The following is a 16,966-nucleotide window of genomic DNA, read 5'->3' on the forward strand; positions in this document are numbered from 1 at the left end:
CAGCAAATGGAAAGACCTGGCTTTAGGTAATAGCTCAGATATTAGCTACCTGTATAATCTTCAGTAAATCTAACCCGCCTGAGCCTCAGTTTCCTTATTTTTAAAAGTAAGTTTCTAGAATAGATGATTTCTAGCAACATTCATTGCTCTAATTCCGTGAATGATTTTGCTTCTCCTAATCTGTAAATTAAGAGAATGCCTCAAAAGAAATGCTGGAATGTGGCTTTAAAAAAATCTATTTGCTTAGATTCACTTGTCATTTTCCATTCTTTAAAAGAATTGCTTATTTCACTAAGAACACATCTTGTGTCATTTTGTTCCAGCCTAGCATGTGCATTGCTATGGGACCTGGGCAGGATATGCTTGACAGCACACAAATCATAGGACGGATAATATATGAGAAAGCAAAGGTAAGCTGTGGGCCCGCTTCTTTCATCTTCATTCAAAGCTATGCTTTAAAATCCACTGATGTTGTTCATCAGGAAGTCCGTAACTGTAAGGAAGACAGCAGGAGCTCAAGCTGCACCAAGGAGTCTGGAAGACTGAATGCTGTTTACTGTCAACCAGGAAGGTTGTTTTCACAAACCACACAGGAACCTCTCTCTGACTGCTTGTGTCTGGCTTCTTATAGGAAGTACATTTAAAAGCAAGTAATCAGGAAACATTCTCTTTCAGCCAGAATGCTTGCTTCAGGCAGTTGGATGATGGATTGTAAAGTTTTCAATTCATGTGGTATGACCAGATATAACCAGACTGACCCAAATTCTCAGAAGTCTCTCAGGCCTTGGCCTGCCAAGTCACCTGACCATTTCTTTCTTTTAAAAAAAAAAAATTAATTAATTTTTGTCTGCGTTGGGTCTTCGTTGCTGCGCGCAGACTTTCTCTAGTTGCAGTGAGCGGGGGTTACTCTTTGTTGCCGTGTGCGGGGTTCTCACTGCGGTGGCTTCTCTTGTGGAGCACGGACTCTAGGTGCGCAGGCTTCAGTAGTTGTGGCACACGGGCTCAGTAGTTGTGGCTCGTGGGCTCTAGAGTGCAGGCTCAGTAGTTGTGGCGCACGGGCTTAGTTGCTCCGCGGCATGTGGGATCTTCCCGGACCAGGGCTCGAACCTGTGTCCCCTGCATTGGCAGGCGGATTCTTAACCACTGCACCACCAGGGAAGCCCTACCATTTCTTAACTTTTCCTTCGGTGACAAGGTAAAGCTGAGTGGCACCACTGCCAATTCTTGCAATTTGGATTCAAATTAGTCCCTGGTCTTTTTTGATATGGAAAGATCATCCATCTTACATTTTCCTTTCTTTTTAAAAGATTTTTTGATGAAGAGAGAATCTGGTCTCCAGTGAGCTTACTACAAGTTACTCTACCCTCCTTCCTCTTCTAAATTTTATCTTCCATTTTGCTTACATATTTTGTATCAGCTCCTATGGAGACATTTCTGATGGAAAAGACAAAAGATAGCTTTGAGCTGAGCCATCTCTGACAAAGATAGTTAAATCTCTTCCTTTTTATAGCTTACCCATACCTTTAGTGAGCATGCGCTTGAGAGAGTGTGTGTGTGTGTAAATATTTTGTCTCAAGTGTTCTAAAATGTTTCAGGAGCAATTAAGGAAGAACAAAAACACCTTAAAATCATCAGACACCAGCCAACCTAATTGCTGCAGTTTCTTTTTAATTACTGTGGTATTATCAGTGGATTGTTCTAAATTAACAGATTCTATTTAGGGCGTGCACCCCGACACAATTTGGCGTCAGAAATTTTGTTACCATTCTGAGCCCAGTCGACATAGAGATTTGTCCCACATTCTGGATTCTCTTCTCAGCAAGGCACAACTTCCCTCTTAATGAGGAGACGCAGACTGCAGCTGGTGTTACTGACAACTTGAGCGTTCCCATGTGGCTGTGGAAACTGACATGTCAATAGAGTAGAAATGCGTTAGGTGTCAGACAAAGGCATCGGTGCTGAAGCAGGGTTTGCCTCTACTGTATGATACAGATCAATACAAACAAACCTTCCTAAATATATTTTGACTCACATTTCCCATAAGATTAAAAAGGCATCAATTGACCATACTGGAAAAAAAAAAGGAACATCCAAAGGTGAACAGTGGGTGGGGGAACAGATGCAGATGAAGTGGGCCCTGAAGACTTTCAAGCCCCCCTTTGGCACCAGCCCTGCCAGAGGACTCAAGGACTGTGAGAGGGAAAACTCCCTGAGAATCCCCATGGATGCACTCTTGTTCTGGCAAAGAAGGTAATCTGGCCCACCTACTCCTAACCTTAAATTTTCTTGACTATCTTTCTAGTGAGATTGGAGCATTTGTACCATAGCCTGCATCACTGGAATTTCATATTTGTGGGAAATAGACACAGATCAATGGTCTCAGGGCCTTTGGGTTTCTGGGAAGCTACAGGGGGTTTGGTGGAGAGATGCGCATGCTCTGTCTAATCAGACAGCAAAACAAAACTTGACTGAAAGACTCTTTTCCAAATTGGCACTTTTTAGGTACGATTGCTGGTATTCATTTTAGCTTTTTTGCTTTTAATGGTAAGGTTGTGTGCGTTTTCTAGGAACTGTATGCCTCCGCCTCTCAGGAGGTAACTGGGCCACTGGCTTCGGCTCATCAGTGGGTGAATATGACGGACGTCACCGTCTGGCTCAATTCTACACACACAGTAAGTGTCACTGAGTCACGCTGATTATGCCACAAGGGTAAAGCTCTGGGCTGATGTCATTATTGAATTTCAACTTCTGTTTCTTTTTTTGTTTATGTTTCATTTTTGTTTTGTTTTTAAAATTTTTTCCTTTAGGCAAAAACATGTAAACCAGCCTTGGGCTACAGTTTTGCAGCTGGCACGATTGACGGATTTGGAACCCTCAATTTTATGCAGGGTGAGGTGCAGTCTGATGTGATTTGTGGTTCCAGGTTCTGAACTTCAGGGTTCTGTTCCCTAACAGGGTTTAATGTAACCAATACATTTACTATTTTTATTTTTTAAATTTGGGGGTATGCAGGCTTTCTAGGTTTGTACATGATTTCCCAGGGGTAGGTATCTTTCGTAACTTAGCTTTCCACTGATTCAAATAGAATCAGAGATTCTCTTTGCATTTCAATCTATGGAAGAATAGCTTTAAATTGGGCCGGAGCTGGGGTGGAGTTGGAGTGGTGCAGAGCGGGAGTGTCATTGTAACTTCGACAGGATGAGTTGGCCCTTCCATCTGGTTGTTAATGTCTCTTTCCCAGATTCCTTTACTGGAGCCCAAATTCCTCAGAACAGAAGCTTTTAGGAGCCTAAAGCATGTGGTCCTGGGTCTTCTTCCTGTGTGTATTTCCATGAATTTATAACTGATTATTATAGGTTTTATACTTTTATCCTGATTATCACTGTGATAACATGCACTGGCGAGTAGAGAAAGTTTTAAAAAATTGAAGAATATCACCTACGGGCAATATTTTGGCTTATTTCATTCTTGTCATATATATATATATATATATAGGAACCATTAGTTAAATTAATAAATACAGTTGTAATGTGATATAGTTGACATCATCTTTCCTGGTAATGTTTCATCTAGTTTGGTCTAGTGTTCTAAAATAAATAATTTTTAACAGCTTTATTGAGATATAATTCACAAAACATAAAATGCACCCACTTAAAGTGTATAATTCAGTGTTTTTTTAGTATATTCACAGATATGTGCAACCATCACCACAGTCAATTTTAGAACATTTTCATCGCCTCAGAAAGAAACCCTGTACTCTTGAGCTATTACAGCACAGTCTCCTCTCCCAGACCTAAGCAACCACTAATCTCTCTATCTCTATATTTTCCTGTTCTGGACATTTCATATAAATGGAATTGTAAAAAAAAAAATGTGGCTTTTTGCATTGGCTTCTTTCACTTAGCATCATGTTTTCAAGGTTCATCCAAGTTGTAACACGGATTAGTATTTCATTACTTTTTTTTTCTTTTTAAAAAATTGTTTTATTGAAGTATAGTTGAATTCAGTGTTGTGTTAATTTCTGCTGTACAGCAAAGTGATTCATTTATACATATACATACATTCTTTTTCATATTCTTTTCCATTGTAATTTATTACAGGATATTGAATATAGCTCCCTGTGCTATACAGAAGGACCTTGTTGTTTATCCATTCTCTGTATAATAGTTTGCATCTGCTAATCCCAAACTCCCAATCCATCCCTCCCGCACTCTGCATCCCCCTTGGCAACCACAAATTTTGTTCTCTGTGTCTGTGAGTCTGTTTTTGTTTTGTAGATAACTTCATTTATGTTATATTATGACTGAATAATATTCCATTGTATGGTTTTACCAGATTTTGTTTATGCATTCCTCAGTTGATGGACATTTGGGTTGTTCTACTTTTGGACTATTAGGAATAATGCTGCTCTAAATATTCATGTCCAGGCTTTTGTGTGAGCATATGATTTCAGCTCTCCTCTTTGGTATATGCTTAGAAGTGGAATTGCTGGATCATATGGTAACTCTATGTCTAATCATTTGAGGAACTACCAGACTATTTCCAAATTGTTGCACAATTTTACATTTTCATCAGTAGTTCTGAAGGTTCTGATTTTTCTACATCCTCACCAATACTTGTTTTTATCTTCCTTTTTGATTCTAGCTACCCCCTGGGTGTGGAGTGGTATCTCATTATGGTTTTGATTTGCATTTCCCTGAAGATTAGTGATATTGATATTGAGCATCTTTTCATGTTTATTGGCCATTTGTGTTTCTTCCTTGGAGAAATGTCTGCTCATATATTTTTCTTATTTTTAAATTGGGCTACTTGTCTTCTCATTACTGAGTTGAAAGAGTTCCTTATGGGTCCCATATATGCTCTAGGGATGCCCGCTAGCTGGGCTGCTTGGGTCCTTCTGTTGTGGTGGGCTGACTACTGTGGGTTGTCTCGTAGGCTTGGCTCTACCACCCGCCCCGGGTCTGGTTGGTTGCCAAGCCCTGCCTTGTGCAGAGGCTGCTGGCCACTGCTTGGTGGGGCTGGGTCATGAGGCGGCTGGCTGCAGACCCACAGTTGGCCCCTGGGCTACTGCTAGCTCACTGGTGGGCAGAGCTGGAGTCAAGGAGATCCTGGGCTGGTGTCTTCCCACTGGTGGGTGAAGCTAGGTCCTGGGGCTAGTGCCAGCCCACTGGCAGGAAGAGCTGAGTCCTGGGGTCTGGCTACAGGGCCCGGGGTCCCAGAGCTGGTGTCAGACTGCTGGTGGGTGAGGCTGGTTCTTGACATGGCTGGCTGCAGGGTCCAGGATGTCCTAAAGCTTGTGTTGGCTTGCTGGTGGGCAGAGTCGGAGCCCAGCTAGTCCCAGAGCTGGTGCTGGTCTGCTGATGGGTGGGCTGAGTCTGCAGGCTGCAGGGGTACCGTTGTCCTGAGGCTGGTGTCCGCTTCACTGGTGTGTGGGGCCTGATCTGCATCCTCTGGTGGGCAGGGTTGTGTCCAGGGGTGGCTGTGGATTCACGGGGGGTCTTAAGGCAGCTTGTCTACTGGTGGGTGGGACTGTGTCCCCACCCAGTTAGTTACTTGGCTTGAAATGTCCTAGTACTGGTGCCTGTGGGTTGGTGGGCATGGGCACAGCTGGGTCCTGGAGCTAATAAGCTAGAGGGAGGATCCAAAATAGTATGTGGTAGAATGAGCTCCTAAAAATGGCTGCCACCAGTGTCTGTGAGTTCCAGTTGACCCCTGTCTCTCTGGGAGACTCTCCAAGATTAGCAGGTAGGTCTAACCCAGGCTCCTCTCCAATGATTGTTTCTGAGCTGGGTCTCGGAGCATGTGAGATTTTTGTGTGCACGCTTTATTAGTAGAATCTCCATTTCCCACCGCTCTCTGGGTCTCCCGCAAGTAAGCCCCACTGGCCTTCAAAGCCAAAAGTTCTAGTGGTTCATCTTCCTGGCAGAGGAATGCTGGGCTGGGAACACTGGTGTGGGGCTCAATACCTTTGCTCCTTAGGGAGATGCTCTGAAATTGTAATTATTTTCCTGTTGGTGGGTCACCCACCCAGAGGGTATGGGTCTTGACTACCTATCTCACTGTGGTTCCTTCTTTATATCTTTAGTTATAGAAGATCTTTTATGGTAGGTTCTGGTCTTTCTCATCAATAAGTGGTCTGTAAATCATTGTTATTATTTTGGTGTGGCCATGAGAGGAGGTGAGCTCATGGTCTTTCTACTCCACCATTTTGGCTGATCTCCCTACTGTGGGTTGTGTTTCCACCTTCTTCATTGTGTCCTTTAAAGCACAAAAATTTTTAATTTTGATGAAATCAAACTGGTCTATTTTTTCTTTTGTGTCTTATGCTTTTGGTGTCATATCTAAGTATCCTTTGCTAAATTTGATGTCATGAAAACCTACCCGTTTTCTTCTAGAAGTTTTATGGTTTTAGCTCTTATATTTAGATCTTTGAGCTATTTTGAGTTAGCTTTTATATATGGTGAGGTAACAATCCAACTTCATTCTTTTCCTTGTGGCTATCCAGTTATTACAGCACCATTTGTTGAAAGGCTATTTTTTTTAAACCATTGAATGGTCTTGGCACACTCGTTGAAAATCAGTTGACCATAGATTCATGGTCTTATTTCTGGATTCCCAATTCTATTCCATTGATCTGTGATTATTTTTTGTGCTAGTATCACCCTTTAAAAAAAGAAAAATCATTCCTTTTTCATAGCTAAGTAATATTCCATGGTTCGTATCACCCTTTCTTGATTACTATTGCTGTGTAGTAAGTTTTGAAATCAGGATATATGAGTCATCCTACTTTGTTCTCCTTTTTCAAGATTTTTTTTGCTATTCTGAGTCCTTTGCAATTCTATTTAAATTTTAGAATCAGTTTGTCAACTTCTACAAAGAAGTCAGCTGAGATTCTGATTGGAATTGTATTGAATCTGTAGATTAAATTGAGGAGCACTGTAATCTTAACAATTTTAAGTCTTCTGATCCTTGAACATGGATATTTTCTTTTTTATTTAGGGCACGGAGAAAAGCGAGAACCCTCCTAATCTATTAATGTGGTATATCACATTTCTTTATTCACATATTTTGAACCATTCTTGCATCCCAGGAATAAATCCCATTGATCATGGTGCATGATCCTTTTAACGTGCTATTGAATTCAGTTTGCTAGTATTTTGCTTGGGATTTTGGCTTCTATATTCATCAGAGATATTGGCTTTTTTTTCCTTCTTCTCATAGTGCCCTTATATGGCTTTGGTATCAGGGTAATGTTATCATCGTAAAGCGAATTTGAGAGTATTCCCTCCTCCTCAATTTTTGAGAAGAGTTTGAGAAGGACTGGCATTAATTCTTCCTTAAATGTTTGGTTGAATTCACCAGTAAAACGATCTGATCCAAGTCTTTTTTGTTAGGAGGTTTCTGATTACTGATTCAATCTTCTTACTCATTATTAGTCTGCTCAAATTTTTCTATTTATTCATGATTTAGTCTTGGCAGTTTGTATGTTTCTAGGAATTTACCCATTTCTTCTAGGTTATCCAATTTGGTGGTGTATAATTGCTTATAGTCATCTTTTTGTGTTTCTGAGGTGTCATTTGTAATGTCTTACCTTTCATTTCTAATTTTTTGAAAATTTTGAGGCTTCTCTCTTTTTTTTCTTAGTTAGTCTAACTAAAGTTTTGTCAATTTTGTGTTTTCAAAAACCAGCTCTTCGTTTTGTGTTTTTCTTCTATTGTTTTTCTGGTCTCTATTTCATTTATTTCTACTCTGATCTTTGTTATTTCCTTTCCTCTGTTAACTTTGTGCTTAGTTTGTTCTTTTTCTAGTTCCTTGAGGTGTAAAGTTAGGTTGTTTTTTTGAGATCTTTCTTAGTTCTTAATGTAGGGGTTTATCACAATAAACTGCACTCCCAGAACTTATTTAGCTCTGTACAGTAAGTTTTTGGTATATTGTATTTCCATTTTTGTTTTGTTTGTTTTGAGGTAGTTTTGATTTCATTTTGATTTCTTTGACCCATTAGTTGTTCAGGAGTATGTTTTTTAATCTTCACATATCTGTGAATTTTCCAGTTTTCCTGTTACTGATTTCTAGTTTCATGTCTTTGTGGTCGGAAAAGATAGTTGGTATGATTTCAATCTTCTAAATGTGCTGAAGCTTCTTTTGTGACCCTACGTGATCAATACTGGAGAATGTTTCATGCACACTTGAGAAGAATGTGTTTTCTACTGTCGTTGGGTAGAATGTTCCATATATGTCTTTTAGGTCCATTTGGTCTAAGATATGGTTCAAGTCCAATGTTTCCTTGTTGATTTTCTGTGTGGATGATCTAACCACTTTTGAAAGTGGGCCATTGATGTTCCTTACTATTATTATATTGTTATTTATTTCCCAGTGCTTATAAAAGTTATGTTTACATTATACTGTGGTCTATTAAGTGTGTGATAACATTATGTCTTAAAAATGTACATTCCTTAATAAAAAATACTTTTATTGCTAAAAATGGTAACCATCAGCAGAGTTTTCAGAGAGTCATAATCTTTTTGCTGGTGTAGGGTCTTGCCTTGATGTTGATGGCTGCTGACTGATCAGGGTGGTGGTTGATGAAGGTTGTGGTGACTGTGGCAATTTCTTAAAATAAGACAATGATGAAGTTTTCTGCATTGATTGACTCTTTCACAAGTGATTTCTCTGTAGCATGCAATGCATTTTATAGTACTTTACCCACAGTGGAACTTCTTTCAAAATTGGAGTCAGTTCTCTCAAACCCTGCCACAGCTTTATCAACTAAGTTTGCATGACATTCTAAATCCTTTGTTGTCATTTCAGTGGTTTTCAGAGCATCTTCACCAGAAGATTCCACCTTAAGAAATCACTTTCTTTGCTCATTCATAAGCAGCAACTCCACATTTGTGAAAGTTATCATCATGAGATTGCAGCAGTTAAGTCACATCTTTAGGCTTTGCTTTTAATTCTAGTTCTCTTGCTGTTCTCACCACCTCTTCAGTTACTTCTTCAACTGAAGTCTTGAACCCCTTAAAGCCATCCATGAGAGCTGAAATAACTTTTTCCAAGCCCTTGTTAATGTTGATATTTTGCCCTCTTTCCATGAACCATGAATGTTCTTTTTTTTTTTTTTTTTGTAAATTAATTAATTTATGGCTGTGTTGGGTCTTCGTTTCTGTGCGAGGGCTTTCTCTAGTTGCGGCAAATGGGGGCCACTCTTCATCTCGGTGCGTGGGCCTCTCATTACTGCGGCCTCTCTTGTTGCGGAGCACAGGCTCCAGACACGCAGGCTCAGTAATTGTGGCTTACGGGCCTAGTTGTTCCACAGCATGCGGGATCTTCCCAGACCAGGGCTCGAACCCGTGTCCCCTGCATTGGCAGGCAGATTCTCAACCACTGCGCCACCAGGGAAGCCCACCATGAATGTTCTTAATGGCATCCAGAATGGTGAATCCTTTCCAGGAAGTTTTCCATTGACTTTTCCAAGATCCATCAGAGGAATCACTGTCCATGGCAGCTATAGCCTTATGAAATGTATTTCTTAAATAATAAGACTTGAAAGTCAAAAGTACTCCTTGATCCACGGGCTTCAGAATGGGTGTTGTGTTAGCAAGCATAAAAACAACATTAATCTTGTACATCTTCATCAGAGCTCTTGGGTGACCTGTGCATTGTCAGTGAGCAGTAATATTTTGAAAGGAATCTTTTCCTGAGCAGTAGATCTCAACAGTGGTGTTTAAATAGTTAGTAAACCATCTTGTCAACAGACGTGCTGTCATATAGGCTATGTTGTTCCATTTATAGAGCACAGGCAGAGTAGATTTAGCACAATTCTTAAGAGCCCTAGGATTTTCAGAATGGTAAATGAGCACTGGGTTCAGCTTAAAGTGACCAGCTATGTTTGTCCCTAACGAGAGAGTCAGCCTGGCATTGACTTCTCCTCTCTAGCTAAGAAAGTCCAAGATGGCATCTTATTCCAGAAGAAGATTGTCTTGCCTACATTGAAAATCTGTTTTTTTAGTGTAACCACCTTCATTCATTATCTTGGCTTATTCTTCTGGATAACTTTCCACAGCTTTTACATTAGCACTTGCTGCTTCACCTTGAACCTTTATGTTATGGAGATGGCTTCTTTCCCTAAAGCTCATAAACCAACCTCTGCTACCTTCAGAATTTTCTTTTGCAGCTTCCTCACCTCTCTCAGCCTTCATAGAATTGAAGAAATTTAGGGCCTTGCTCTGAATTAGGCTTTGGCATAAGGGAATGCTGTGGCTGGTTTGCTCTTCTATCCAGACAATTAAAACATTCTCCATATCAGTAATAAGGCTGTTTCACTTTCTTATCATTTGTGTGTTCACTGGAATAACACTTTTAATTTCCTTCAAGAACTTTTCTTTGCATTCACAACTTGGCTGACTATTTGGTGCAAGAGATCTAGCTTTTGTCATATCATGGCTTTCAACATGTCTTCCTCACTAAGCTTAATCATTTCTAGCTTTTGATTTAAAATGAGAGATGTGCGACTCTACCTTTCACTTGAATACACAGAGGTCATTGTAGGGTTATTAATTGGCCTAATTTCAATATTGTTGTGTCTCAGGGAATAGGGAGGCCTAAGGAGAGGAAGAGAGATGGAGGGACAGCCAGTCGGTGGAGCAGTCAGAACGCATACATTTATCAGTTAAGTTTGCTGTCTTATATGGATGTGGTTTGTAGTGCTGCCAAACTATTACAGTGGTAACATCAAAGATCACTGATCAGAGATCACCATAAGAAATATAACAATAATGAAAAAGTTTGAAATACAGTGAGGATTACTAAAATGTGACACAAAGTCATGAAGTTAGCAATTGCTGTTGGAAAAATGGCACTGATCAACTTGCTTAATGCAGGGTTACCACAAACCCTCAATTTGTAAAAACACCCCAAACAAACAAACAAAAAACCACAATATCAGCAAAGTGCAAGAAAATGAGGTTTACCTGTTCTTTCATATCTTTTATGGGCTATTAGCATCCTTGCATTTCAGCTTGAAGAACTCCCTTTGGCATTTTGTGTCTCATAATTCATGTAGGCTTTCTTCATTCTTTTTCATTTTTTTTCACTTTAATTGAATAGTTCCTAATGACTTGTTTTGAGTTCACAGATTATTTCTTCTGCTCAATCAAATCTGCTGTTGATGCTCTCTGCTGCATTGTTCATTTCATTCATTGCATTCTTCAGCTCCAGAATTTGTTTGGCTCTTTTTTATGGTTCTGCCTTTCTGTTGAACTCTCATTTTGTTCATAATTATTTTCTTGATTTCGTTAAGTTGTATATTTGTGTTCTCTTGTAGCTTGCTGAACTTCTTTGACACAATTATTTTGAGTTCTTCTTTGACAATTTGTAGATCTCCAATTCTTTGGGTCAGTTATTGGAAAATTATTGTGTTCCTTTTGTGATGTCACGTTTCCTTGATTTTTGTTGTCTCTCGTAGAATTGCATTTGTCTGTGCATTTGATGGATCAGTCACCTCTTCCAGACTTTACAGAATGGTTTTGGTGGGGAAAGGCCTTCGCCTGTGGGTGGCTGCAGAGACATTGACTGGGTGACTGTGGTTGTTCCAGCTCCAGGGAAGCCCAAGTGGCATAGTCTCCATGCAGCTCTGTCAGCTTAGGTCATCATTGGTGAAGATTGCATGGGTCCTTAAAGGCCAATGCTAAGGGTATCTGCAGCTGCTGTGAGTGCTGTTGTGATCTTCAGTGGTGAAATCTGCTGGGGACATCCTGACATCTTTTTCTCCCTTGGGGGATGTCATGGCCAAGGGCATCACTTTTGGTGCTATGTTTGGCTTCAGGTACACTCACAGTGGTGGTGGCACTGATGTCTGATATGTGGCATCCATGGAACAGTGACATACCTGAGATCTGGAGCGTGGGTGCTTGTGGAGCAACCATGCCTCCAGGGTCCAGGGCACTGGCTCACCAGCAGCTGTGTGCCTGAGGTACGAGCACATGTGGAGCAGCCATGGAGCTGGGGACTAGAACACGTGCATTTGCAGAGGACAGTGGTTCTGGGGTTCAGGTCCACTTGCAGTGGCTCCAGTGCCTGAGATACAGGTACTTGCAGGGCAGCTACAGGTCTGGAGTTTGGAGCCCAGGAAAACACAGCGTGGTCACAAAGTTGGGGTCTGAAACATGGGCATACATGGAACACCCATGGCTCTGGGGTCAGGAGCATGTATGGGTTTGGGGGTGGGGGACTGACAGCCCTGACTCCAGGGCAGTGGAACAGCAGCTCCTCATGAGGGAGGTACAGCAGCACCTCTCTCTCCAGTGATCCACGGTAGCAACCATCATTGGTTACCTCAGTCATACAAGCTGTTGGTGTCTCTTTGGAGCAGGCTTCTGGGGTTTGCACTGACACACAGGGTCCTCTTTCGTGAAAGCTGTAGAGAGTCTGTTGTAGAGGCTGTTCAGGTTCTCAGTGGCAAGGGTTGCCAGGGTCTTCCACAGAGCAGGCCACTGCAGCAAATGATGGCACCTGTTATGTGGCTGGTACTGATATCTTCTGCCCTTCTTTGTTCCTAGCCTTCTTGAGATGTCTCAGATAAGCCAACCTTCCCAGTGATTCTTTTCATGTGGTTATTCTGTTTTTTTGCTCCACTGTGTTGCTGTAGGTTTTTAATTGGACTCTTGAGCCCTCCTAGGGCTATTTTCTTTTGTGGATAGCTAATTATTGTATTCTGTGGGGGGATGAAAGCTGATATCTTCTACTTTGGTATCTTGCTGAGGTCATCTCCTTTCTTTATAAGGGCATTTAAAGCTATAAATTTCCCTATGGGAACTGCTTTCACTGCATTCTATAAGTTTTGATATACTGTGTCTTCATTTGCATTCATCTGAAACTGTTTTTATATTTTCTTTTGATTTCTTTTTTGACCATTAGCTATTTATAATCATGTTGCTCAATTTCCACATATTTGTGAGTTTATCAAATTTTCTTCTGTTATTTATTTCTAATTTCATTACATTGTGGTTGAAAACATACTTTGTATTATTTATACTTTAAAACATTTATTGAGGTTTGTTTTATGGCCAGCATATGGTCTATTTTAGATAATGTTCCATATGCACTTGAGAAGAATATATATTATGTTGTTGTTGGATGGAGTCCTTTGTTAGTATCTGTTAGGTCTAGTTGGCTTCTAGTGCTGTTCAAATTTTATACTTCCCTATTGGTCTTCTCACTCGTTGTTCCATCTGTTATTGAAAGTGAGTTATTGAAGTTCCAACTATTATTGTTGATTGTTTCTCCCTTCATTTCTGTCAGTTTTGTTTCATGTATTTTTGTACTCTGTTATTAGGTCCATATATGTTCATAGTTGTTATATTTTCCTAATGGATTATAGAGTCTATGTTCTTAGGTTTTGTAGTTAACATAGCTTTTCCCCAGATTATGGGTGTTACGCTTGATGGTTGTTTTAATTGCTCGTGTGTGTGTGTGTGTGTGCACATAATTAAGTGGAGATTCAAGAGAGGGTCTTTAGAGACCACAAGTCAAACAACTGGTACTTCAAGTTGGAGGGTTTTTTTAATAGTTTTCAAAATAAGAAAAAGGTGATTCAGTTCATAGACCTACATTTAATTATATCATATTTTTTTATTTGCAAAGTGGTTGAGAAAGATCAATAAAAAAAAATTAAGGTTGTAGAACATATATATTCTTTTATTCTATCAACCACACTGAGGATCTAATTAAACAATGGCTCCTACTTCAGGATGTACAGGAAATTTTGCCTCTTCTATTATGCAAACTGTTTGGAATCATTGAACAACAACCTTGATAAAATCTCTCAAAGTCCTAAAAGCATTGTTGTACAACATTTGTCAAAATGATGATATTTTTCAGAGGGTTGGAATCATATTAATTATAACATTCCTAATAGGGACAACAGTAGGGGATCCATCTTGGGACAGTATTCGGGATCAGATCCTGGGCAAGCCATCTGAGGAAATCAAAGAATGCCAAAAACCAAAGCCAATCCTTCTTCATACTGGAGAGGTAATACATTTTGATTTTCATGGTGAAATTAGTATATCGTTATTTTTACATTTATGAATTATCAGATATGATTAGTAGCTCTGTGTTGAATAGTAGATCTGTGTGTTATTCAGATGTTCCCATATCAAATTTTTAATATTAAAAAATATGGATGCTATAAGTCTAACTCTAAGAAATAAGGGTTATGATTATTAAATACACTGACTTAGATTTTTACATCTATAGTAAATAAATGAAACAATTAGAACAGTGGAAAAGGAAGAATAAGATTAACATTTTTCTTATCCAGGATTTGTTTATGTTGACTCCAGAATAGGAGTGAACACAGAATTCTTTGCAGAGAAAAACATCTCAGGTTATTTTCTCACAACTCAGGCAACATTATTAACTAAAGCAATATTCTTTAAATACTCTTTGGAACATGGATTTTCATATTCATACCAGTGTTCATACTATCATGGATTTTTGATGTAGAAAAAATTTTTAAATAGCGTTTTTTCTAATATTTAATTAAAATTCTCCAGGAAGAAGAAAGAGAGGAAACAAAGGAATAGAGGGAAAGATTCTACTAATCTGAATATGGTAAAGGGTAGATTCTCTTGGAGAAAACCTAAAAAGCAAGGCAAGACTTGCTAACTGAAGATTTAAAGTGCTATTAAAGTAAAAAGAAATCATCAACTTAAGCTATTCTAAATGATGGTAATTCCTTATTCATCTTTTATAAGGATAGTCACCATGGTAATATAGGAGAACACTTGGTTATCTATTACACATTGTGATTCCACAATGACAAATCCACGAGAAACTTCATTGATGAGAAAATAAGTCCAGGTTAATGGGACACTGGTATATGAGATTTACATCTTATTACTATTGAATAGATAGAATATTTAATACTACGTGAATTAGAAAAAAAATATGATATTAGGATAAGACACCTCAAAACAGCTGGAAACATTTAAAATCCTTTAATAAAGGAACTTCTATGAGCAGCGTCAGTCTGTTGACGATAGAAAGAATAATATTCTTAACACAGTTTTCATGCTTTTGGTTCTTAGCTGTCAAAACCTCATCCCTGGCACCCAGATATTGTTGATGTTCAGATTATTACCCTTGGGTTCTTGGCCATCACTGCCATCCCTGGGGAGTTTACGTAAGTTCCTCTTTTTTATTTTGTAGTTACACATGTAACTGTTGTGGATGTGTTTCTGTTGGGATCACTTCTTATCATGGGCAGATAATTCTGTACTGACTCCTTTGTATCCTACTGTGCTATGTTTGGCAACGGTGACAAATATTCCCACCCTCTTTTGGTGGGGCCTCTGAAGAATAAATCTCTCTCTGCCTGTTACTAGTGGGTAACCTGAAGTAAAGAGAAAAATCTGAAAAGTTATCATTCCAATAAAATTATACAATGATTTATTATGTCAGTAGAAAGACTTTAAATAATATTAAAACATAGGCTCGTGAAACAATCAGTTTAGGTATTAGAAGCATGGAAACATATTTTAAATCCGATCCTTATGCCATATTTCCTATCTTAGTAAGTAGCAATTTTTTATCTTTCCATTGCTCAGGCCCTAAATCTTAGAGTCATCCCTGAATTCTCTCTTTTTCAATTTTCCCTGCTTTCAGTCCTTTAGCAAATTCTGTATGTTCTATTCAACACTTTCCAACATTCTTCCTCTCCCCATCCCCCGGCCCCAACCTGGGTCTAAGCCACCATTATCTCTCCCCTGGATTTTACTGCAATAACCTCCTGTCTCACCTTCTTGCTTCTCCCTCGCTCCTCTATAGTCTTTCCTCAACATTATAGCCAGAGTAATCCCTGAAAAGCATAAGTCAAATCATGTCACTATTCAAAACCTTTCAATGGCTTCTAACTCTCCAGAGAAATTCTCAAACCCTTATAATATCCGACAGGGCCCTATGTGATCCTCTCTTCAGCAAGCTCTCTGATCTGATTTCATACCACTCCCCCTTGATCACCCCTGTTGCAGCCACCTTGGCTTCAGTGCCATTCCCAGACTACTAAGCACGCTCTTATTTTAGGGCTTTCGAACTTACAGTTCCTTCTGCCTGAAACACTTACCCTCCATTTATCCCCATGGCCAACTCGTTTATTCCTTCTATTCTCTGCTCAAAACTCTAACAGAGATGCCAGTCTTGCTTACATGATATAACATTGTCTTTACCCCCCACCGCTCCTACCACCACCACATCACTACAGCATCAGCACGAACACCGCCATCCCCACAATGACCACCACCATTCTCTTTCATCCTTATCCTACTTTATACTCTCCATAGAACTTATTGTCATCTCACTTTTTTATTTGCTTGTTGACCATCTTCCCTCCCTAGAATGTCAGCTCCATACTGTTGAATCCTTAGCAGTTTGAAGTGGGTCTGGTACGTGGTAGGTGTCCAATATTTTACTGAAGGATTAAATGAACGAATTAAATAGTAAGTTCTTTGTAGGCAGGAACAGTACACTCTCTACTTGCCTCAGCTGTTATTAACATAGAATGCAACCTATTGTTGACTCAGTGAATGGAAAGTGATTGGGATCTTTTGCCAGTGATATTCATTGATTCTGTTTTCCTCCTTCAAGTTGTCTGTTTTCACTTTAGGATTTGTTTTGAAGATAGGGCAGTGAGGAAAAAAGCTCAACTTTAACTTGCATTGTTTCTATACACTTTACTATTGTTAGCCAGGCTAACATTTTGGCTTTCACTACAAGTCTTTCTGTGTACCTTGTGTACATTCTGAATAGGAAAACACTTTGATAATTCTGTTTTCTTGACTCAGGACCATGTCTGGACGAAGACTTCGGGAGGCAGTTCAAGAGGTAAATTAAAAACGAAATAAAATATCCATGCATTTTTATTTGGAAAAGAGAAAAGAATTCCCTATCCCTATGATCTGGCACCTTTTAA

General features: G+C 39.5%; 1 protein-coding gene across 1 annotated transcript in view; it reads left to right on the top strand.

Moving 5' to 3' along the window:
- Positions 1-16,966, top strand: part of ASAH2 (N-acylsphingosine amidohydrolase 2) — an 80,727-nt gene that overhangs the window by 39,330 nt on the left and 24,431 nt on the right. The window contains exons 11-16 of the mRNA XM_059899815.1: positions 324-410; positions 2,568-2,672; positions 2,808-2,889; positions 13,913-14,028; positions 15,087-15,181; positions 16,839-16,878. Of these exons, the coding sequence (XP_059755798.1) occupies positions 324-410; positions 2,568-2,672; positions 2,808-2,889; positions 13,913-14,028; positions 15,087-15,181; positions 16,839-16,878 (525 nt within the window). The remainder of the gene's footprint in view (positions 1-323; positions 411-2,567; positions 2,673-2,807; positions 2,890-13,912; positions 14,029-15,086; positions 15,182-16,838; positions 16,879-16,966) is intronic.

This window comes from Balaenoptera ricei, chromosome 16 (genome assembly GCF_028023285.1).
Source record: "Balaenoptera ricei isolate mBalRic1 chromosome 16, mBalRic1.hap2, whole genome shotgun sequence".
Taxonomy (NCBI): domain Eukaryota; kingdom Metazoa; phylum Chordata; class Mammalia; order Artiodactyla; family Balaenopteridae; genus Balaenoptera; species Balaenoptera ricei.